The following is a 25,215-nucleotide window of genomic DNA, read 5'->3' as shown; positions in this document are numbered from 1 at the left end:
TTTTTATTGATTTTAGAGAGGAAGAGAGAGGGAGAAAGATAGAAACATCAGTGATGAGAGAGAATTATTGGTCAGCTGCCTCCTGCATGCCCCCCACTGGGGATTTAGCCTGCAACCCTAGCATGTGCCCTGACGGCGAATTGAATCTTGACCTCCTGGTTCATAGGTCAACACTCAACCACTGAGCCACACCAGCCAGTGCAATACCTGTTAAAGAACAAAAGTCAACTCAATAAATTTGAAGATCTAATTGGCTTTATTAAGTGATTCATGAATCAGTTAGCATTCTATCTAGCAACTAGAAAGGTACTCTGACAAGTTGTACAAAACAGAAGGTTTGTATAGGCAGAAAGACAGTGTGATTAAGAAGTTAAAAGTGATGCTCGCTTCGGCAGCACATATACTAAAAATGGGAACAATACAGAGAAGATTAGCATGGCACCTTCGCAAGGATGACACGCAAATTCGTGAAGCGTTCCACATAAAAAAAAAAAAAGAAGAAGAAGAAGTTAAAAGTGGATTATTTCAGGTAAGGACACTTTCCCTTAGGCTGGGAAGGCAGGAGATCTTAACAAGCAGATTATTTCACTAGTGATGATCAGGAAATTCCAGACTGATGGGTTTAAAATTCCACTCCAGAGAAAGACTGAAATTACAGTTAGGTTAAGTATTAAGTCTTTGTGGAACTCGGCAAAAGTGATTCCATTTTGAGCTTGTTTGTTTTTTTCTTTAATAGTCTTTTATTTTTTAATTCCAGGTGACATATCTATAATAATAAAAGCCTAGGTGGCCCTCACGCCCTCAAGTCATCACAAGATGGCCACCCCCATGTCTTCACAAGATGGCCAGCAGGGGAGGGAAGTTGTGGGCGATCAGGTTGGCAGGGGAGGACAGTTTGGGGCGAACGGGCGGTAGGGGAGGACAGTTGGGGGCAATCGGGCTGGCATGGGAGGGCAGTTGGGGGTGACCAGGCTGTCAGGGGAGTGGTTAGGAGGTGATCAGACTGGCAGGCAGAAGCGGTTAGGGACAATCAGGCAGGCAGACAGGCGAGTGGTTAGGAGTCAGCAGCCCCGGATTGTGAGAGGGATGTCTGACTGCCGGTTTAGGCCCGATCATTTATCCCACAGGGATCGGGCCTAACCGGCAGTTGGACATCCCCGAGGGCTCCCAGATTGGAGAGGGTGCAGGCTAGAATGAGGGACACCCCTCCAGTGCACAAATTTCATGCACTGGGCCTCTAGTAATACTATATTAGTTTCAGGTGTACAATATAGGTATTAGATATTTATATAATTTATTAGGTGACCAACCCGATAAGTCTAGTACCCATCTGACACCATACATAATTATTATATTACTAGAGGCCCAGTGCATGAATTTGTGCACAGGCGGGGTCCCTTGGGTTGGCCTGCAGAGATTGAGCTCCAGCTCGTGCCCCCAGCCTTGCAGCCCCACAGTCCTGCCTGGCACCCTGCATTGGCCTGGCGCCGCCCCCTCACCTGCTCCACCATCCTGCCTGTGGGGTGATCGATTGGGGCCTGGCCCCCCGCCTGGCTCCCTCAGTGTCTGGGAGCCAGGTGGCAGCCCCACTGCCACCACTAGTCACTGTCTGTGATGGGCTTCTGCTCACACCCGCCTTGACCTGGCGCTGCCTGTTCACCTGCTCCATCATCCTGTTGCGGTCCTGCTCTCGTCGGGGCTCATCCGGGCTGACAATGCCTCCATTGCCACCCACTGCCAGTGCTGCATCGCCAACGCCCACCATGTTCTGCACCAACCCCTGGTGGTCAGCGCATGTCATAGTGAGCGGTCGAACAACCGCCCAAGGGGACAATTTGCATTTTAGGCTTTTATTATATAGGATTGACTAGATTCTCTTTAACACACCCAATCAGCAACCAAGTACTCCTTTAGTTCTGTTATGATTAGAACTTGCCCAATACAATAACTATAACATACATGCAAGTCAACCAACAAGTTTTTTATATGTATATATATTTAAATATCTTAAAATTTTAAAAAGTCATCTTATTTTCATATATCATTTTCCTGTTGAATAAACCCAACCAGAATCTCTCTCCTATTACTTAAATCCTTAGCTTAGAAACAGGCTTCTAAGCAAGTCATGTCTTTGAAGTAGATAAAGATTTATAGAACTCTAAGGAATAACTAGATTCATGGAAATACTGGCAAATTATCAGAACTGAGTGAACTGAGAATAATTATTATTCTTATGACTTTGTTCAAAATATTGCTGATTTTTTCAAAAAAAATTTTGTTTTCCAGATATGAATGTCTTAATCTCCAAGTTATTGTTATAAACCAGACATGCTCGAAAGCATATGAGGACTGATGAATAGTGGAAGTGAGAGCAAAGGAAGACTCTGGAGTAATCACCAAGGGATCGGGACCTGATTATTGCACAGGTAGTGACCCTTGCTCTGAACACGGCTCCACAATCATGTGCCAGGTACTGTCAAATTGGCCTCCAAGACCATACCAATTTACAAATCCACCAATCACATGGCTGCCCATCCTAAATAATAAAGAGGGAATATGCAAATTGACCCGTCACAGCGAAGGCCGAGTTCCCGTAAAGTGCCTTAACGAGCAATCAGCAGGGACCTGAGACTGCGCCCCCCCCACCCCCGTGGGGCTTGACGGGAGACCTCAGGCCATGTCCCCTGCCCCGGCACCAGGCTGGGGGAACTCAGGCCGCGCCCCCCGCCCAGCAGGGCTTGACTGGGGACCCGAGGCCACACCCTCCACCCCGGCGCCAGGCCAGGGGACCTGAGGCTGTGCCCACCCCCCCCACCTGGTGGGGCTTCACAAGAGTGGGACCAGCTGGGTCTGGATCTAGCCCAATTGTGGGGTGGGGGGGGGGGGCCTGGTCTGGGTCTCACACAATTTTGAGGCGCATGTTTGTGCGCGGGGACTTGACTCTGGGTCCCATGGTGCACCCCAGACTCTGACAGGAGGAAGATTTTCATATACATTTTATTAATTTTCTTTCATCTCTGACAATTCTATTATAGAGAAAGGGCAAATAGCAATATTAAAATATTTCCTCTAATTAATCCCCTTTTATGTGCATGAATTTCATGCACCAGGCCACTAGTTTCCTTATAACTTCAATAAGAAGGAGCTTTATCGAAGTTTTAATCTTTGCCAATCTATTCTCAGATGACCCGGCAAGAACAAAGAGACTTCTAACCCAGCCCGGAACTTACACGCCTCACCACCAGGATCCATTAGGTCTGAGAAACACGGGGATGACATGACCTGATCACCGATTGACCAGTTTCATAAGGCTGGTCATCCTGTTCCCGGAACCAGCAATACATACATTCATCAAGACCTAACACCCCCACAGGGGCTCCACTTCCAGGACCACAAATCACCAGAACCCCCTTTGTGCTCCTTACCCACATTCCCTTTCCCTGATTCCCTGACAACTTACACCTAATGAGCTTAAGGGGAAGGTGAATGTTAGGGTTTTTACCTGTCACCTTCCCAGATTTCTGGCATCTGATATTATTAAAAGCGCAAGAAAAATAAATAAGTAAAGAAACCAGAAATGCTCCATTAATTTTGTACAGTGTTGTACTACTTGTGGGATGCTTCTGATCTCAGTCAGTCAACAATTCATACACAATAAAAATAGAGGACATTTCTAGGGGGTGGAATCTTGGTTTACTGAGGCGATCAATTGATCATTGAAACAATTAACAATTATTCATTTGCTTAACTTCTCTCTGTTCATTCATTAGTTAAACCTGAGTTAATCATTAACCATGTGCCCAACTCCAGGTGAGGTACTGGCAACACAAAGAAGAAAAGGTGCTGTCCCTTACCTGGAGGCTTTGCAGACATAGTCGGCTTTAACTAGAAAGAGTGAAAGTAGCCTTTACAACTCAATAATCGGTGTTTTCTTCCTCAGCATCTATGGTCATTTCTCCCATAATCCTTTGTACCCTAAGTTTTATAACTTGATAATAATGTGGTATGATGTTAAATTATTATTATGATAATAATGTAGTTACCAGTTTCCTTACATATATATTTTTTTTTAAATCCTCACCTGAGGATATTTTCCCATTGATTTTTAGAGAGAGTGGAAGAGAGAGGGAAAGACAGAGAGGTAAATATCGATGTGAGAGAAACACATCGATTGGTTGCCTCCTGCGTGAGTCCCGACCAGGGCCCAGGCCAGGGAGGAGCCTGCAACAGAAGTACGTGCCCTTGACCAGAATCAAACCCAGGACCCTTCAGTCCGCAGGCCAACGCTCACTAGGGATCCTTATATACATTTTAATAATCTCATCAGGATAGCCTTTGAACCCCAGGATACCCTGTGAAGTATGATTGTTCTGATTTTACAGAGGAGGACAATGAGGCTCAGAGAGTGATTTGCCCAAAGTCACAGCTACGAAGGGAGTAGTTGGGACTGGGTTTAATGCAGGTCTGACTGGCTTTGACCACCTATTCTGTCAGAAATAAGCAGAAAAAGGTTGGACCAAGATTTCTGCTTTTCCTTTGAATCCTGTACCTGAAGGGTCTGGGCATACTGTGGGTGTAAATACTTTTAAAAGAAGGAAGAGGAAATAAAAGAATCAACAGAGTAAAAAGGCAAACTATGGAATGGGAGAAAATGTTTGCTAATTATATTTATATTTGACTAGGGGCCTGGTGCACGAAATTCGTGCACTGGGTGTGGGGCGGGGGGGAGGGGAGTGTCCCTCAGCCCAGCCTGCTCCCTTTCACATACTGGAAACCCTCAGGCGTTGACCCCCATCACCGTCCAATCGCAGGATCGGCCCCTTGCCCAGGCCTGACGCCTCTGACAGAGGTGTCAGGCCTGGGCAGGGGACCCTCATTTCCCCCCATCACTGGTTCTGCCCCCAGCCCAGGCCTGATGCCTCTGGCCTAGGCGTCTGGCCCGGGCAGCGGGGACCTGCGGTGGCAGCGGGGGGCGCCGCGATCACGTGGGCTCCGCCCCTGCCCCTGCAGGATGCCTCTGGCTGAGGCGTTCGGCCCAGGCAGTGGGGATCCACAGCTGCAGTGGCCCCGCGATCGTGGGCTCCGCTTTAGGCCCAGGCAAGGGGCCCCTAGCTCCTGGGACTGCCAGCTTCGACCGTGCCCAGCTCCCATCGCTGGCTCCACCCCTACTTCCTGCTATCACTGGCCAGGGTGGAAAAGGCACCTGATTCTCCGATCATGGCTGGGGGGCAGGGCAAAGGCGGCCCCAGGGCCGCCTTTGCCCTGCCCTCCAGCTCTTAGCTCCCCCTTGGGTGACCGATCACTGTCAGTGGCAGGGGGCTTCTTCCTGCTTTCCCTTTCGCCTCCCTGCATTGTGCCTACATATGCAAATTAACCGCCATCTTGTTGGCAGTTAACTGCCAATCTTAGTTGGCAGTTAATTTGCATATAGCCCTGATTAGCCAATGAAAAGGGTATCGTCGTACGCCAATTACCATTTTTCTCTTTTATTAGTGTGGACAAGGGGTTAATACGCAGAATATATAAGTTACTAACTTCTACAGCTCAACACCAACAAAACAACTTGAGAAAATGGGCAACGAATGCCCTGGCTGGTGTGGCTCAGTTGGTTGAGCATCGTCCCATGCACGAAGAGGTCCCGGTTCAATTCCTGTTCAGAGTGCATGCCCGGGTTGTGGACTCCATCCCAGGTGGGGGATGTGCAGGAGGCAGCCAATGGTTGTTTCTCCTCAACATTTCCCTCTCTTTCCCTCTCCCTTCCTCTCTCTCTAAAATCAATAAAAACATATTTTTTAAAATGGGCAATGAATTTGAACACACATTTCTCCAAAGTAGATATACAAATGACCAGTAAACATATGAAAAGATGCTCAACATCACTAATCATTAGAGAAATGCAAATCAAAACTACAATGAGATATCACCTTATACCCATTAGGGTGACCGTTATTAAAACAAACAAACATAAAATAACAACTGTTGGTGAAGGTGTGGAGAAATTGAAATAGAATTGCTATATATTCAGTAATCACACTATGGGTATAAATCCAAAAGAACTGAAAGCAGGACCTCGAAGATATATTTGCGTACCCATGTGATTGCAGCATTATTTACAAAGCCCAGAGGTAAGAGTAACCCAAAAGTCCACCAAGGGATGAATGGATAAAGAAAATGTAGTAGCCGAGCCAGCGTGGCTCAGTGGTTCAGGATGGGTTGAGGGCTCAATCCTTGGTTGGGCGTGCAGGGCGTGATGATTCTCTCTCATCATTGGTGTTTCTATCTCTCTCTCCCTTTCCCTTCCTCTTTGAAATCAAGAAAAAAAAAATTTTTAAAGAAAGAAAATGTAGTATATACATAGAAAGAAATATTATTCAGCCTTTAAATGAAGGGAATACTGTCACATGCTACAGCATGGATAAATGTTGAGGGCATTATAGTAAGTGAAATACGTAAATCACAAAAAGAATTACTGTATGATTCTAGTTATAGGAAGTATCTGAAGTAGTTAAACTAATAGAAACAGACATTTAAAGGAGGCTGCCAGGGTTCTGGCGACAGGGGACAATGAAGGCATTGCTCAATAGATACAGTTTCAGTTTTTCAAGATGAAAAAATTCTAGACATCTGTCATATAGCACTGTGGATATAACATTTTTGAACTGAACACTTAAAAAAAGGTTAAGATGGTAAAACTTATGGTTTTTTTTTTTTTACCACAATTTAAAAAAATTGTTTTAAGAACAAAGAGGAGAGCAACCCGTGGTGCTCTCTTCACATTCGAATTTGTTTAGCTTAAAAAAAAAATTAAAAAAAATCCGAGGAGCCTTGCCATCAGTTCTCCAATGACAGCGCTTCAAGAATTGCAACCTTCCTTTTCCCACACAAGCAAAGACCTCCAGGTTCAGCCAGGTGTCGCTCTCTCCACCGGTCCAGGCCCCGCCCCTCGCCCCGCCCTCGCCCCGCCCACCAGCTAGTTTCCTCCAATCGCGACCTTAGCCCCGCCCCTTCCCGAGCCTCTTTCCTGCATCCGGGCGTAGGTGGGCTGGCTCCGACGCCTCGCGAGCGGCATGGAGGTCCACGGCGAATCCCAGTGCAGCCCGAGCTCTTCCTCGTCCCCCCAGGACGGCTCCGGGGTCTCGGTGTCCCAGGAGCTGCTGACGGCGGGGAGCGGCGGCCGCGGAGGTGACGGGCGGGTGGCTGCGGCGTGGGGCGCGCACGTGCGGCGTGGGGCGCGCTGTTGAAGCGGCGGGGAGGACCGCAGGGCTGTGTCCAGGCCCGGCGTCCCGGAGGGGGGCCCCGGGGTGACAGCAGGGATAGCGGGTGGAGGGCGTGCGCCGAGCTCCGGGGCCGGGGGTGGGGGTGGGGTGGGAGGTGTGTGGCTTTTATTTCCCGCGTGGTATTGAGCGCCCGTTCTGTCGAGCGCCTGAGCACGCGCCTCCCTAAGGGGAGGATCTTGGGGTCGGCTCCCTGCGCGCCAGCAGTGGGCAGGTCGGGAGCAGATACTGGTTATGGATCACCCCACCATCCCACCCACACCCCTCCATACTCCGAGAACCAGCCCTTCGTGCCGCTTCCTTGTAGAGGGAGGTGTGTAGAGGGAAAGGCAGGTCCGGGGAATCCACACGGGATTTCAGACACCGTAGTAGAGAATTAAAAGTCACCAATCCGAATCCCAGCGCCACGAGTAATTAGCTGTGGGACTTTAGGGGAGTTGCTTATGTTTTCAACCCCCCCATTTTGTAGCCGTCCCTATAGAATTATTGCGAGAGAATGTAATCCTCACAAGACCCTGTGCAGAAGGTTGTTATCTCCATTTATAGACGAGGAAACAGCCATGGTGTATCATACAGATGACTTGCCAGAGATCCCGTGGCTGGAAAAGAACAAAACAGATTTGAATCCAGTCGGTCTGCCTCCAGAATCCAAGCTCTAGACCAGCGGTTCTCAACCTGTGGGTCGCGACCCCTTTGGGGGTCGAACGACCCTTTCACAGGGGCCGCCTAAGACCATCGGAAAACACATACATATTGTTTTTGTGATTAATCACTATGCTTTAATTATGTTCCATTTGTAACAATGAAAATACATCCTGCATATCAGATATTTACATGACGATTCATAACAGTAGCAACATTACAGTGATGAAGTAGCAACGAAAATAATTGTATGGTTGGGGCTCACCACCACATGAGGAACTGTATGAAAGGGTCGCAGCATGAGGAAGGTTGAGAACCACCGCTCTAGACGCTAATCCAGCCGCTAGGCCTGAAGTAGGAAGCAGGGAATGACTGTGGGGCTCTGCTTGGTGGGTAGACAGGGTTTTGGTACCAGAGGGAGGAGATTTTGCAGGTATTGGAAACGGGGAACTCCAGGAGTAGTGAATAGAGACGGAGTAGACGGAGTGGAGGCACGAACTTCTCCAGGGGGCAGTTTGGTTCAGGTTGGGCATCTTTAATGAAGGGGAACTAACCAGGCCGGCGTTGCTCAAGGAGGTTAGGAATTTGCCGGGTACAACAGCCAGTGGCCTCACTGCACCGTTATTGTACCTGCACCGCTTCCTCCATTCTGTCATTGCAGAGCAGCTTTAGTCACACGTGGGTTTCTGATCCAGAAAGGTGCAGTTTAGGGTGCACTTACTCAGCACCGGTGACACAGAGATGTACGAGACAGGCTTACAAAAGGGAAGATAGATTGTACAGGTTTGAATCCATGTAAAGAACTAACATGTTGTAATGGAACTTGGGGTGCTTCTCTTTTTAAAAGCGTTTTTGGGAAATGTGGGATGGTCAAGACTTGAGAATGGTCACAGAAAGTTTGCTGATGGGCTCCTGTTTCTTAATGCCATTAATAAATTGTGCGTTTGTGTATGTTTTCAGGTATATGGGACAGATTGCTCATCAACCCCAAGCCTAATTCCAGAAAGAATTCCAGTCTTCAAACAGTTCGAATAGAGAGGAGTCCCTGTAAGTATCCTTTCCCCTCCCCCTCTTCCTCTCTCTCAAGAACCCTCTCTGATGTTAATTCTGCCTAATTAAGCAGTTATTTGGTGGGACATTCTTTGCCTTGTGGTCAGATATTCAACCAGAGTCCAGCGGAGAAGGTCTGACTTGGGGATTTACATTGTGAAGTCTGTGCACAAGGATAGAATTCCTTACATATTCTCCTGCTCCAAAACAGTAATAACTTTTCCCAGAAAAACTTTGTGGGATGAATTTTTGGAAATCAAAATTAATGTGTGGTGATTGCAGGGGGGAGGGGTGTGGGTGAGGTGGAGGAGGTATAGTGGGATGGAAAATTTTTTTAGAGGTTACTGAGCCCAAATTTAATACACATGTATAAGAAAACACCACCACGTTCTGTTAAATTGAACACAATTATTTAAATGGTAAATGTTACTCGTAACATGACATAACAGCCAATTCTGGTCATTAATTGCTCCATAGTATTGCTGTACTGCACACTCATAAATATATATCACACTCAGACTTTATTCATATAACATTGGTAATTCATTTAAAAAAGTTTTTTTTTATTGATTTCAGAGAGGCAGGGAGAGGGAGAGAGATGAAACATTAGTGATGAGAGAGATTCATTGGTCGGCTGCCTCCTGTACACCCTCCCCTGGGGATGGACCCCGAAGCCCCGGGTATGTGCCCTGACCAGAAATTGAACTGAGACCTCCTGAGCCACATCAGCAGGCTTGCCCTTTCTTGACCTTAACCACCATTTTCTTTTCTCCTGCACTCTGGACATGTATCACCTGTTGTGTAGCTGTGTCAGTGACTATGTTTTGAGAGCTAGTGATGTGCTGGGCCTCACAAGAGTAAGAAACTATTATCCCGTTTGTTGACTCCCCTGTTCGTAGCACAATGGCTGTTATCACCCCTGTTTTACAGATGAGTAAACTGAGGTTTCCAGTGATTAAATTAAATGTATTAGTTAGGACTCCTGTTACTGTAAATGACTAAAATCCAACTCAGATTTCCTTAAGTAGGAAAGAAACAAACAGAAACAAAAAAGAAAAAGAAAGAAAGAAGAGGGAGGGAGATAGAAATAGAGAGCGAGGGAGGGAAGGAGGCAAAGGAAAAGAAAAGAGAGGGAGGAAAGGGGAGGGGAAGGGATGAGGGAGAAAGGGAAGGAAAATAGAGAGGAAGGAAGGAAATTTTGTTGGCTCATTTTATTGGATAAAACCCAGTGATTTCAGATACATCTGCTTCCAGGTGCCTGGTATCATCAGGGGTCCTCTGCTCTGCATCTCAGCTCTTCTCTCCTAGCTGTTGGCTTAATCTAGAACAGGCTCTTCTCCCACCTCTAGCAAGCTGGCCAGTTTATCAGCAGCCCTGGGCTTAAATTCAGCAGCTCGCTCACTCACTCACTCACTCACTCACTCACTCACTCACTCACTCACTCACTCAGAAGGAGGATTTTTTCCCCCCTCAACAGTTCAAACCATGTTTCAGGGTGACCTCTTATTGGTCTGACCAATTCATGGTGTCACTGTGAATGCCACTGAACCAACTCATGGTGGCCAAGGTTGCAGAGCATGTAGGCACATCCAGGGTGAGGGGCAGGAGTGACTAAGAGTGACAGATGAAATCAGGGTTATGTTATTAGAAAGGGGAATAGGTGTTGGACAGGTGAAAACAAACACTCTTAATTAACATGCCCAAGGCAATTCAGATGGTCGGGGCGGAACTGGGATTCTATTAATAACCTTGTTGGTCTGCCACCACACCTGGTGCACTTAACTATTAAGTCATGGGGCCTCCTTATTTACTTATTATTTGTTGAATGCCAGCCTTCTAGGATAGTGGTTGCCAACTGGTGGTCCGCAGACCACTGGTGGTCCGTGAGGTCCTAAAGGTTGGCGACCGCTGTTTTAGGAGGTTACAGCGCTAGGGATATATGAAAAACCCAAATTATTGGTAAATAATTGCTGAATTGTGTTCGTCACAGGACCGGCCAGTATGGCTCAGTAATTGAGTGTTGACCTATGAACCAGGAGGTCACAGTTCAATTTCGGTCAGGGCATATGCCCTTATTGTGGGCTAGATCCCCAGTAGGGAGTGTGCAGGAGGCAGCTGATCAATGATTCTCCCTCATCATTGATGTTTCTACCTCTCTCTCTCTCTCTCCCTTTCCTCTCTAAAATCAGTAAAAATATATTTTTTTAAAAAGGAATTCAGAAGAGGATGGAGATTTTTTAAATGAAAGGAATATGAAAATTTTTAAAGTATAATTATTTTTATTATTACTTTTAAATTCACAAATGTTTTAGAGAAAATTCTGGATTTTACAATTTGAACTTCGGGCAAATACTAATGTAAGTATTGATAAACTGTATTTTTTCTCTTTAGTATTGGACCAGGTACAGACCTTTCTCCCACAGATGGCTCAGGCGAATGAAAAGCTAAGAAAAGAAATGGCAGCTGCACCACCTGGTCATTTCAATATTGAAAATATTGATGAGACTCTTGGAAACATTATACAAATGGTAACTATACTTAGTTTTCATTTCATATAATAAAATTACCAGTGTGCCTCATCGCCTAAAAAGAGCGAGAACTTTTCCATTTTCATTCACAGTTACTTTTCTTCCTGGTAAGTCAGCTCATGTTTCTAGTACTGCATAGGTACTTGGTCATTTAATGATTAAGGATCATATATATAGGTTAGTAAGCTTCTCTGGGTGAAGTTGAGGGATTAAATAATATAGAGTCATAGGAGGGCTTTTCCAAGTCAAATAATATATTTGTTATCTTGAAGCATTCATTCAGTAAATGTCCTAACTGGGTTTTTCTTCTTTTTTTTTTTTTTATCCCAGACCCAAAGAAGTAATCATAGTCTGACCCATTGAAAACGCAAAAGTTAATGATATGTTTAACAGAATACATTATCTCACAGAACACATTACATAAGCCACGTGTGGAAAGGGTCTCAGTTTAGACTCAGGTCTTATATCTGCACTGGAATTCTGTTACGACAGTTGTGTCTGGACAGAGCTGACACCATTGTGGGTAATATCTAATTCGTCAGCAAATCTGGTCAGCTCTACCTCCAGAATATATCCCAAATCCAGCCGCAGTGCATGAGCTCCACTCCTGCCGGCCCTGGTCTAATAATCACGGTCTCTCTTGGGGCTCTGGGAATAATTTCCCAACAGGTCTCCTTGCTCTCACCCTTTCTTCCCTAGAGTCAGTTCTTCACAGTGTGTGTGGCCCACCGTTTGGGAAGCGAGGGCCTTCCCGTCTCATTCCTAATCAATTCCAAGTCCTTCCAGGCCTGTGCGATCCTGCCTCCCGCTGCTCGCTGACCTTGCCTCCTGCCCAGTCCCCTCATTGTCTGCGCTTGCATTTATTCCCCTGACTCCAGGCCTTGTCCCTCTTTGTAGAATGCTCTTCCCTGGGTTTCTGCATCTTGACTCCCTCTGTCTCTTACTGTCACCTCTTCCAGTGACCCTATTGTTACCTTATTCTGGTTTATTTTTCTTTCTTTTCTCTATCCTGCACCATGCTGTATATGTAAGTGTTGCTTGGCTGTCTTTCCCTACTTGAACAGAGGTCAGCAAACATTTTCTGTAAGGGGCCAGATAGTGGATCCTCTAGGCTGTGGGCCACGCTGTCTCTGTCCTGACCCCTCATCTCTGCCGTTGTAGCCTGGAAGCAGCTGTAGATGAGACCTAATGAATAGGCAAATTCTACTAACTTTACTTATGGACACTGAAATTTGAATTTCATATAATTTTAATGTTTCATGAAATATTGTTCTTTTGATTTTTTTTTTCTCTACTACTTAAAAGTATAAAAATCATTCTTAGCTCATGAGTTAAACCCAGACAGGTAGCAGGCTGGGTTTGGCCTGTAGGCCACCAATCCCTGCTCAAAAACAGAAGCTCCACAAAGGCAAGGATTTTATTGTTATTGTTGAGTCTCCAGTACCTGGTGTGGTGCCTGGCTCACGTTAATAGTTGTTCAGTGATATAGAGAATTGGGTTATGGGGTTCTTTTCAGACTTAGAGTAAATGTAGATCATTATGGTGGACTCTGGCAATTAAAAGAATAAAAGCGCCATATTGTATTAAAAACATGTCCTTTATGCCTTGGTCAGTGTGCCTCAGTTGGTTGGAGCATCATCCCATGCACTGAACAATTGAGGGTTCTATTTCGGTCAGGGCACATACCCAGGTTGCAGGTTTGATCCCCAGTCAGGGTGCTTAGAGGAGGCCACCGACGGATGTTTCTTTCTCACATTAATGTTTCTCTCTCTTTCTCTCTCTCTCTCACCCCCCTGCCCCCTGCCCCCTCTCCCTCCCTGCCCCCTCTCCCTATCTCTCCCTGTCCCTTCCTATTTCTCTAAAAAATAAATAAGAACATATCCTCGGATGAGAATTGAAAAAAACAACATGTCCTTTGTGTTTCAATATTGTGCTAAATGTTGGTTGTTCCCAGTGTTTTTATTGTAACTTTTTAGGGAAATAAATTTCTCATGTGGTTTTTTTTGCAGGACGTGGCCTTGTTTGAGATGAATCAGTCTGATTCAAAAGATGAGGACAGTTCAGAAGAGAATTCACAGGACAGCTCCGAATCCGAGGACGAAGATGACAGCAGCTCTTCTGAAGTCACCATAGATAACATCAAGCTTCCTCATTCAGAAGACGGAAAAGGCAAGATAGAAGTTTTGGACAGTCCTGCCAGTAAAAAAAAGAAACAGTGAAATAAATGATCCAAGAAGCAGGTGATCTACGCCTGCTAATTCTGTGGAAAAGAATGTGGCTTGCTGGTGATTATGCATTTCAGGTCGATGGTGCTTTTATGTCACATTGGATGTGTTTTGTTTCTTGGAGAAACAGAAGCTGACTTTTAAGTAGTTGGAATAGGTAGCATTTGGGGATCTTCTAAGAGAAGTCTGCCTTTGACCTCATGCTGAAGAGATTCAGTTTAGAAAGCTTAACTATTTTGGGTGATGAGTGAATTTTTTGGCATCTTTTTTCTTCAGCATAGACTTCAGACTTACCAAGCTTATTTTATTTTTATTTTCTTATTGATTTTTTTTTAGAAAGAGAGAGAGGAAGGGAGAGAGAAACATTAATTCGTTGTTCCACTTATTTACACACTCACTGGTTGATTCTTATATGTGCCTTGACCCGGGATTGAGCTGGCAACCTTGATGTATCAGGACGATGCTCTGACCAACTGAGCTACCTGGCTAGGGCTTCAAACTTGTTTTAAATTAAAAATGTGAGTCACCTGTTCATTTTAAACTATCTCAGATAAAACAACCTAGGTCAGTGGTCGGCAAACTGCTGCTCGCTAGCCACATGCGGCTCTTTGGCCCCTTGAGTGTGGCCACGAAGTTTCAATCGCGCTGTACGCGCACGCCCGCATGTGGTATTTTGTGGAAGAGCCACACTCAAGGGGCCGCAGTTTGCCAACCACTGACCTAGGTGGATTTTTTTATTATAACATCAGATTTATTTCTTAGCATCAAAGTGGGGGAGAAATTTTTAAGAGAAATCCTTTTATAATAAAAAGAATTAACCTAGATTTAGCTGCCCTCAGGCATATCTCCTCTTATTTAAAAATATATTTGTTTCCAGTTTGAGCTGGGAAGCTGGTTCTCTGTGGGTTTAATCACTGTCGGTACCTCTGCAGCCACTCAATGGCTATAAAGTGTACTGGTTGGAAAAATTCATGTTTTGTTGTTTTTTTCTTTTTTTCATAAAGCAAATTTTTTTCTCAGCTACACAGTTGCTCACAGTTTGAAACCTATCAAATGTAGAAACTAGGGACACTGCAGGAAAAAAACGGCACAGAATAAAAACAGGTAACAGCTGTTTTCTCATTCAAAGGCAAAAACGGTCCACTGAAGTGGACTTTCTGCTTCATTCTTGACCTTGTTAAACTGTTTCAGAGCTCATCAGCCATGGGGCTGGCTTTGCTGAGGATATGGGTATTTTGTCCTCTGATGTTCTAGAGCTTTCTTTTAAATATTTTTCTCTTATTCCTCACACTAGCCTTGTAAATACTCTAAAGATAATCCCCAAGGTTCTTTCTGGTATTTCCCATTGGAAACTGGAACCACATCTCCCAGACTGTGCCTCGTGGATGCAGGAAGAGGCTAACAGATCTGGAAATAAAACTTCTAAGCTGGAAAGGTTATTGTGCTAAACTTCATAGCGCCAAACACACTGTGATGAATTATTAGTGTAAATATTTAAAGATTGTCTTCTACCAGATAATTTATTATGCTACATTGTGGGAAGAGTTGCATTTGCCTGGTTCACTACTTAGCATGGTGCGCGGTACACAGTAGGCACTGAATAAATCAATTAACAGGTGTATGAGGACATTTTAAGCCATGGTAGGCTGCTCCAGGCAGGGGCATATGAAGGTGTAACTTTACAGGAAATACATATCCAAGTAGAAGTAGACTGAATGATCAATAAAAGACTGGTCAGTCTAGAAATACATACTAGTATGTATAATTTAGATATTTTTCTCCTGCCATGGCTATCGCATATAATAGAACTAGGCTTCTTATACAGTTGGGGAACTTAACTAAATTCAGGTCCTCTGGACATTTTTGTGACAGAAGAAAAAGAAAAAAATTAGCATTTACTATATGATACGGATGTCGTTTTAAGCAAGTGTAAAATGTAATAGTTATTTAATGTACAATGTCAGGACTGGCTAATTTTAAACAAGATTAGATTCTAGCCTCATACAATGTGCTAAGATAAAATTCTGTATGGATTAAAGATTTAAATATAAAGAAAGAAAGTTATAGCGGTTCCATACTAAAATGGAGAATATTTAATAATGTAATTGGGCAAAAGCTTTTTTAAAAAGCGAACATTAAAGCCCAAAGTTAAGAAAAGAAATAGAAAGTTCATCCACATAAATATAAAAACCTAGTTGGCAAATTTAAAGGGCAAGAGACCAATTGGGAAAAATATTTGCAACATAAGACAGAGTGCCATTAGTATAATCAAGGCTCTTACAGATTAGTAAAAAAAAAAATCAATTTAATATCTCAATAGTGAGAAGACCATAGGACTTAAACAAGTAACAAAAGTGTTCAACCAGATTTATCAAAGAAATGCCAATGAAACCAAGATTGTATCTCTTACCTATCAGCAGATGAAACAATAGTACTTACTGAGCCCTTTCTGTGTGTCAACCACTATTTTTTTTTTACTTTTAAGAGTTACCATCATTCATATGTATATAAGAATTTAGTGAGTTGTACATTTAACATTCATGCACTTTATGTATGTTATACCTTAATTAAAAAGCTGTTTTGTTTGTAAACAGTTCGCCTTAGAGTCTATTGGAAAGTAAACCACTGTTGTGCTTTGGTTGGTCTGACCCTGTGCTCTCTGCCGGATGCTGAGGTGAGAGATGATGGCAGCCACTGGGAGAACAGCTCTGTTGATGAAATGTTCTCTTCGAACTTGTCGGGTAGTGTATCGTCTATGGCTCTGTGACAGTTAGAAATCGCAAAATTCGGTGTAATGGTCCCTGACACAAAAATTTCACTCTGAATGAATCTGCCATCTGTTCTCGTAACACTTTAATCATGCATCAAATATTATTAAAAAATGCCTTGCAAAGTAGTTTGTGGTTTGTATTCTTGTGTTTGTACCCACTACTATGGTAGGAAAGACAAGGACAAATGTTGAGTCTTACTTTCATCTGTATTTCCCTCAGTGCCTAGTATATATAGTGCCTTTCATTCGGTTGGAACGTACAATAAATGTTCATTGAACTATTTTTTCTCTCTTTATGTTAATAAAGTAATTCATCTTAAATATCAGTGGTTCACAAACTTGGGGGATAGAAGGGGAAGGATAAATATGATTGCTAGACTTTTCCCAAAAGTTTAATGTTGGAATCTTTGTGGTTGACTCCTCACCACCCATTCATGGAAAAATCTTGGCAGTGATTGGTTTGGGTATGGATGTGGGATGTGAATCTCCCCAATAAGGCATGAGCCAAGTCCTGTTGGTAGACTTCGGGAAGGGCAAGTACTTCTCATTCCTAATGAGGAGCTGGGTCCTTTCTGGAAAAAAGACTGGATACTTATAACTGCGTATGATTCCTGGGATTCCCATCTAGTGGCCATAAATGGAGTCAACTCTTTTTTTTTTTTTTTACATTTTTTAAATATATTTTATTGATTTTTTACAGAGAGGAAGGGAGAGAGACAGAGAGTTAGAAACATCGATGAGAGAGAAACATCGATCAGCTGCCTCCTGCACATCCCCCACTGGGGAAGTGCCTGCAACCCAGGTACATGCCCCTGACCGGAATCGAACCCAGGACCCTTCAGTCCGCAGGCCGACGCTCTTATCCGCTGAGCCAAACCGACTTTGGCAAGTCAATTCTTGAGGTACAGTCAGCACACCAAGAAGAGCAGAGAGAAGAAGCAAGGACATCGAGTCACTGCATTGCATAACTCTAGGTTGAACTATTGCTGAGTTTCTTGTTTTGAGACAAATTTTCTTATTGTTAAAAAAGGCCACCACCTTATGAGATACTCTGCTAATACCCATTCCACAGATGAGAAAACTGGCATGGAGATGCTAAGCAGATTTCCTATGGCTTCGCAATAAGTACATTTGAGTTCAGTCACACACCTCGCCATCATCGGCCTGCTAGTCACTGTGCTGTGAGCACAGGCTCTGAAGCCGCCTGGATCAGAGCCCATCCCAGCCACACCTCAGTTTCTCCATCTGTCAATGGGAATAACAGTCTCCCTCGAGGGGTCTTAATAAAATGAATTAATAGCATATGCTGAGAACAGTAAATGTATGCTATCGGAATAATACATAATGGGAGCAAAGACTTTGGGGAAACTTGGTAAGATTAAAGATTCCTACATCCTTTGACTCAGGAATTCCACTCCTAGGAATGTATCCAATTAAATAAGTATGGCTTTGTTCACAAATTTCTATATAAGAGTTATTGTGATGTTTAAAATAGCAAAAAGCAAACCTAAATATTCCACAATAGAGAGCATTAGTATAAACAAGGCTCTTACAAATTAGTAAGATAAAAGCCACTAAACATGCAGAGGAACATTTATTGGCATAGAACAGTAATGGCGAACCTTTTGAGCTCGGCGTGCCGGCATTTTGAAAAACCCTAACTTAACTCTGGTGCCGTGTCACGTATAGAAATTTTTTTATATTTGCAACCATAGTAAAACAAAGACTTATATTTTTGATATTTATTTTATATATTTAAATGCCATTTAACAAAGAAAAATCAACCAAAAAAAAATGAGTTCGCGTGTCACCTCTGACACACGTGTCATAGGTTCGCCATCACTGGCATAGAAAGATGCTTACAGATGGTTAATTGAAAAAGCAGGCAACAAAGTCATGTACACTTATTATATTGATTCTGTAAAACAGTATATGCCTAGAAAAAGTCTGGAAAATCTCAAGTGATATCTGGTTATTTCTGTGTGGAGAGTTTATGGTGAGTCTTGCCTTCCTGTTTTACATATTTTTACATAATTCAGTATTATTTATTTAAAAATCCACTTGGGTATTATTTGCAAAGTAGTAATAATAATCCACCCTATCCATAATGTCTCATGGATGATGATATTCTGGTCCAGGTTTCCCTCAATAGCTATTATTTTCTTGGAGGGGTGGTATGGGGGAACCAAATTTGGTTCCTCACCCTGTCTCTACCTATTTCCACAAAAGCTCTTGCAGATAATGTCCATTCTGCTTAGTTTTTTAGTTTAGTTTTTTATTTTAAATATATTTTTACTGATTTCAGAGAGGAAGGGAGAGGGAGAGAGAGATAGAAACATTAATGATGAGAGAGAATCATTGATAGGCTGCTTTTTGCATGTCCCTACTGGGGATCGAGCACATAATCCAGGCATATGCCCTTGACCAGAATCGAACTCAGGACCATTCAGTCCATAGGCCGATGCTCTATCCACTGAGCCAAACCAACTAGGGCTAGTTTATTTTCTTAAATATATTTTTATTGATTTCAGAGAGGAAGGGGGAGGAAGAGAGAGAAACATCAATGATGAGAGAGAATCATTGACTGGCTGTCTCCTACTGGGGAATGAGCCGGCAACCTGGGCACATGCCCTGACCGGGAATCAAACCGTGACCTTCTGGTTCATTGGTTGATTCATGCTCAACCACTGAGCCATGCTGGCTGGGTTAGTTTTTTAGTTGGACATTGAATGGGCCTACCGTTCACTACCCAGGCCCTGATTTAGGCATTGGCAATAAAAGCTACATCAGCTTGGTTAAGACCACCAGCTTCATTGCTTAAGTGCCTGCTCTGCCACCTAATAGCTATGTGATTTGGGAAAGTTACTTAACCTCTTTCATTTGAAAGCAAATATTTATTGAGCTTCTACATAGTAGGCACTAGAGATGCAGCATTGAACAAAAGAAGCACCTATTCATGAAGCTTACATTCTAATCGGGGGAGATTGGTGATAAATAAATCAGGTTATGATAAATGTTATGAAAATAACACAGGATGAGGAGAAGAAAGAATGACAGGGCTGATGAGGTATGAATATAGGTACATAGGTGCTAGGAAGAGTAGTCAGGGAATGTATCTCTACTGACGTGATATTTGAGGAGAGACCTAAAGAAAATAAGGCAGCCAGCCAGGAGGTGGTGTGTCGGGGGAGAGTTTCAGGAAGAGGCAGTGGCCTGCTGGCGCTGGCTTGCATTTGATCTGAGTACATGCACCTCTTCCCAAACTTGTGTTCAGTGAAGTAGAGTTGATGGCTTGAAATCAGCCTTGATGAGAGCATTTACACACAGAAATCAGCAAATACTACGAATTCTCCCCCCTAGAGAGCCATTTGTTAAATATTTACCAGCACACAACTGGGGAGAGGGAGCAGTAAGCGCAAAGGCCCTGAGGCAGGAGTGTTCCTGGTGTGTTTGAGGAACATCAAGGCACCCAGGGTGGCTAGGCAGAATGAGAGGGAAGTGGCTAGGAGATGAGGTCAGAGGTGGCCAGGACGTCATAAGCCATGAACGTACACAGGGCTTCATTCTAAGCAAAATGGAGGCCATTGGAAGTTTTAAACAAAGGCGTGACACCATCTGACTTATGCTCTGAACAAAACCATATGGGGAGGAATCAGGAAGACTAATTTTATCTAACTCAGCAATCAACACTAATAAAAGAGAAAAATGGTAATTGGTGTACGAGCTACCCTTTTCACTGGCTAATCAGGGCTATATGCAAATTAACTGCCAACTAAGATTGGCAGTTAACTGCCAACAAGATGGCAGTTAATTTGCATATGTAGGCACAATGCAGGGAGGCGAAAGGGAAAGCAGGAAGAAGCCCCCTGCCACTGACAGTGATCGGAAACCCAGGGGGGAGCTAAGAGCTGGGGGGCAGGGCAAAGGCGGCCCTGGGGCCGCCTTTGCCCTGCCCCCCAGCCATGATAGGAGAATCAGGTGCCTTTGCCGCCCTGGCCAGTGATAGCAGGAAGTGGGGTGGAGCCAGCGATGGGAGCTGGGCACGGTCGAAGCTGGCAGTCCCAGGAGCTAGGGGTCCCTTGCCTGGGCCTAAAGCGGAGCCCACGATGATCGTGGGGCCGCTGCAGCTGCGGGTCCCCGCTGCCCGGGCCGGACGCCTCAGCCAGAGGCGTCAGGCCTGGGCAAGGGGCCGATCCTGTGATTGGAGGGTGATGGGGCTCAACGCCTGAGGGCTCCCAGTGTGTGAGAGGGGGCAGGCTGGGCTGAGGGACACTCCCCCCAACACACACCCAGTGCACGAATTTCGTGCACCGGGCCCCTAGTAAGTTAGATAAAAGAAGATGATGGCTTGGTAGAGGTAGAGGTAGTAAGAAGAGCACCTCAATTTATTCACTTTTTCACATATTTTGAAGATTAAGATAACATTTAAAAAGTGCTTAACATTGGCCTAGCACACAGGAGGCCAGCAATAGATGATAGCTGTTTTATTGTTATTGTTGTTGTTGTTGTTATTGTTATTATTTTAAAAAATAATTTTATTGATTTCAGCGAGGAAGGGAGAGGGAGAGATAGAAACATCAATAATGAGAGGGAGTCATTGTTCGGCTGCCTCCTGGGGATTAAGTCTACAACCTGGGCATGTGCCCTGATGGGGAATCAAACCTTGACCTCCTGGTTCATAGGTTGACACTCAACCACTGAGCCACGCCAGCCAGGCTGTTGTTATTCTTACTGACAGAATGCCAATCCTGGAGTGAGGAGGGGGTGTTCATATCTGGTTAGGAAGGCAAATAATTTTAGCAACAAGTGGTAAGTACTGTGTTCCAGACAAGTGGGAGCATAGAGGAGAGACATTTCGGCCAAATTGGGGGTAGGAAGGCCAGGGAGGCTGTTTGAGAGGGGCTTTAGCGAGGGCCTGGGGAAAGGGAATTAGAGGAAATGTCCAACTGCTTAAAGTGTCTACACCTCCCCAGTTCGGTGACAAACAGATCTCAGCTTTATCCTTTAGCAAAAGAATCAGTGATCTGAAGGAACAGTGATAATTTAATTACTCGGTGTGTTAATTAAGTCACCCAGGAGTCTGTGGATCGTTAGGTTCCAACTCATAGTCACTGGTAATTTTATGAATTCCATGGAGCCTTTGATTCTGATCAACATAAGAACTCCAGCCGGTAAGAACTTTAGAACTCGCTGTGAAAAAAGTAGTTTTTAATCTGAGGCCCAAGCATGGGTTTCAGGAGGTCTGGAATCCCATGAAGACATTTACAGAATTCTGTGTGTGCAGTGAACTTGGGAAGTAGACGTGAAATGGAGCGGTTCCATGTTTATCAAATTCTCAAGGAAGTTTATGGACCCAAGAAGATTAAAAACACTGCTACTGAGAGTCTGAGAGTCACATTAGAAGATAAAAATAGCCTAGAAGAACGGGCATGTTTTTGTTTGCCATCTCATCTATCATGAAAATATTTGGTAACATGATATTTTAAATCATATGAAAGCAGTTCAAACACTGCATTTAAAAGTGGTTCCGTTATAATAAGGCCTTTGTCATTTATGCAAATAGGAACCCTGAGAACATTCATTCCAACTGAGAACTTCAGTTGTGCCAAGCTCGGATGGTAAATGAGCCACCATATAATAATAAGTGCTTTTAGACAAGATTCGCTCTGTTGGCCATGCCAGGATCACCTGATAGTCTTCCTTTTGAGTGCTTTCCGTCTTTGATTTTATTATTTCTTACTGATTATTGATTTCCTACAGCCCCCTGATGTAGGCTGCCAGAGTCTTCATAGTAATAACCATTCCCTAAGGCAGTGATGGCGAACCTATGACACGCGAACTCATTTTTTTGGTTGATTTTTCTTTGTTAAATGGCATTTAAATATATAAAATAAATATCTAAAATATAAGTCTTTGTTTTACTATGGTTGCAAATATCAAAAAATTTCTATATGTGACACAGCACCAGAGTTAAGTTAGGGTTTTTCAAAATGCTGACACTCCGAGCTGAAAAGGTTCGCCATCACTGCCCTAAGGGCTTCTTCAAAGCCAACGAGATTGCTGAAAGTTTACTTTAAAAGGAGGAATAATAGAAGTGAATTGTCCTGACCATCTTCTAGTCATACAAGGATGATCGTTTACCTACCTATTTATTTTTGTCTGACAACAGGCAATGAATTCTATGAATCATGTGCGAGTTGTAATAATTCCCGCTTCTTGAGCACAGGCTATGGCCCAAACACCTTGTTAAGTGTATTATGTGGATGATGCCATTGGATCCCTCCAACACCCCTGAGACAGGGACTTTACCTATTTTATAGATTCCAGACCTAGGCTCTGAGTGAGATAGGTAACTAACTTGCCCAAGATCACCCAGCCAGCGAGCAGCATAACCAGTAAATAGAAAACGGAAAACAAGATGTCCTCTGGAGGATGGGTGAGCTGCAGAAAGGAAAGCACCCCCTTTCCCCGGCCATCGTAATTTTTCGCCTGTGGCATTTTCCAGTGCTGCTGAATCGGGCACCGTGTCAGGACATGGGTGAGAGAAAGAGTGCAGGAACCCGAGATTACTGAAAAGGCTTGTCGGCAAATGAATTAATCCATCTACTTAATATATCTCAACATATTGATTAAATAGTGATGGTGGAAACAGTTCTTTTATTGAGTATTTACCATGACAAAGCACAGTGTGAGGTGCTTTACTTACAGTATTGCATTGAATCCCCGTCAAAAAGCTCCTGAGGGAGGCATTACTATACCCATTTCACAGATAAGGAAGTTGAGGCTCAGAGAAGTTGCATAAGTTTCCCAAAGTCACATAGCTAGTAAGATGGTATGATATGGACCAAGATCAGCCTCCAAAAGCTATGTACTTTACACAATAGTGGTGGGTAAAAGTAGGTTTACAGTTGTGACTATGCGAAAGTTATTCTAGTTGTGTTATTTATTAATTATTGTATTATTTATTTGTATTACAACTGTAAACCTACTTTTGCCCACACCTATATATCATATTGTAAAATTTACTTTAAAAGCTACTGACAGGTTGAGTGTTCTCCACCCCTGAAAAATTAGAAGCTATTGACTAGAATTTAAACTATTTGGGGTCAGAGGTCATGTCATTAAATTTTGTATACTCATCAGGACATAATATAGTACCTTGTACCCAGTAAGTACTCAAGAACTGTTTGTGGGTTGATCACCCATCACAGGGGATTGAAAAATAGAACATCAAAGGCACAAAAATATATCTTATTTCAAAATATGAAAAAATAAGATATAGAAGGTAAATAGCTCAGGCACAGGTATAATGCTTAGACATGTGGCCTGAGGGTCTCATGGTCCACGTGTGACTCTGGCTCGTGGCTGACACCGCCTTCCTCGGCACACCCAGCCCTCTTCTGCATGTCGGGAATGGAGGAGTGGTGCTGTCTGCCGAGGGTTCCCTGGTCGTGGCATTGCTCTAATATTCCAGCGTCACCGTCTTGGTTTTGAGGTATTCGTTTAGCGCTTCCTCACCTAGGAAAGAGAAAAACTGTTGGTGGACAGTGTTCATAGGTGGCTGTGATGTCACCAGACTTTCAGACACAGGTGTGGGTGTCTAGGTCACTAAGCAAATAGAATGTGGCCCAGACCAGTCTTTCTCAAACATTAAAATTCATGTGAATCACCTGACGATTCTGTGAAACTACAGATTCTCATTCAATTAAAAATGGTCTAGGTCCCACCATTGAGTTTACTGTGTCACTCTCTTTAAAAAAAGTTTTTCTTAATTAAAACATTTTTTTTCACTTACAGTTTACATTTAATATTTTTTATTAGTTTCAGATGTACAGCATACTGGTTAGACAATCATACACTTTACAAAGTGTTCCCCCTCCCAATATTTCCAGTACCCACCTGGCACTGTATAGTTATCACAATATTATTGACTACTAGAGGCCCGGTGCACGAAATTCATGCACTGAGGGGGGGGGGGTCCCTCAGCCCAGCCTGGGCCCTCTTGAAGTACCCCTACCCCATCGATCGCCCTGCAGAGGGAGGCCCTGCTGCAGCATCGCTGGCCAGGTAGCATGGGCCTCCCTCTGTGGGGTGATTGTGGCGTGATGGCGGGGCCCCCTGACCAATCACATTGCACCCGCCTTGGCTGGCCTGGCACCAGTGCATGTCATAGTGTGATCGTTCAGACAATCGTTCTGCTTTCTGCCCTTGGGTCGATTTGCATATTACACTTTTATTATTATAGATAGTCCGTTTTTTTGTACTTTACATGCCCATGACTATTTTGTAACTACCAATCTGTACTTCTTGATCCTTTCACCTTTTTCACCTAGTCCCTCGCGCCACCCCTCCCCCCCACCCCCCCACTCTGACAGCCATCAGTCTGGTCTCTGTATCTATGAGCCTGTTTCCTTTTTTTTTTTTTACACATTTGTGGGTGTTTTTAAAAAAATATATTTCTATTGATTTCAGAGAGGAAGGAAAAAGGAGAGAGAGATAGAAACATCCATGATGAGAGAGAATCATGGATCGGCTGCCTCCTGCAAGTCCCCCACTGGGGATGGAGCCCACAACCCCGGCATGTACCCTTGACTGGAATTGAACCCGGGACCTTTCAGTTCACAGGCCGATGCTCTATTCACTGAGCCAAACTGGCTAGGGCTATGAGCCTGTTTCTGTTGTTTGTCTATGTACACTGTCTTTAGATTCCACATATAAGTAAATCA

At 43.9% G+C, this 25,215-nt stretch overlaps 2 protein-coding genes and 1 non-coding gene across 3 annotated transcripts in view; 2 read left to right on the top strand and 1 right to left on the bottom strand.

Moving 5' to 3' along the window:
• The first annotated feature begins 379 nt into the window (after nt 1–379).
• LOC132228913 (U6 spliceosomal RNA) lies at nt 380–487 on the top strand. Its single transcript, XR_009451519.1, has one exon. It is a non-coding gene; the product is annotated as a U6 spliceosomal RNA (small nuclear RNA).
• A 6,527-nt stretch (nt 488–7,014) lies between these two features.
• On the top strand, nt 7,015–16,772 carry NOPCHAP1 (NOP protein chaperone 1). Its single transcript, XM_059681785.1, has 4 exons — nt 7,015–7,182; nt 8,877–8,963; nt 11,358–11,494; nt 13,504–16,772. Exons 1-4 carry the CDS (start codon nt 7,068–7,070, stop codon nt 13,711–13,713), a joined length of 549 nt encoding a protein of 182 aa, XP_059537768.1. The 5' UTR covers nt 7,015–7,067; the 3' UTR covers nt 13,714–16,772.
• Nucleotides 16,773–23,131: 6,359 nt separating this feature from the next.
• Nucleotides 23,132–25,215, bottom strand: part of ALDH1L2 (aldehyde dehydrogenase 1 family member L2) — a 51,854-nt gene continuing 49,770 nt past the window's right edge. Inside the window, exon 23 of the mRNA XM_059681784.1 lies at nt 23,132–24,007. Coding sequence (XP_059537767.1) covers nt 23,952–24,007 — 56 coding nt within the window. The 3' untranslated portion in view covers nt 23,132–23,951. The remainder of the gene's footprint in view (nt 24,008–25,215) is intronic.

This window comes from Myotis daubentonii, chromosome 2 (assembly GCF_963259705.1).
Source record: "Myotis daubentonii chromosome 2, mMyoDau2.1, whole genome shotgun sequence".
In the NCBI taxonomy this organism is placed as follows: domain Eukaryota; kingdom Metazoa; phylum Chordata; class Mammalia; order Chiroptera; family Vespertilionidae; genus Myotis; species Myotis daubentonii.
This window is presented reverse-complemented; position numbering and strand designations above follow the sequence as displayed.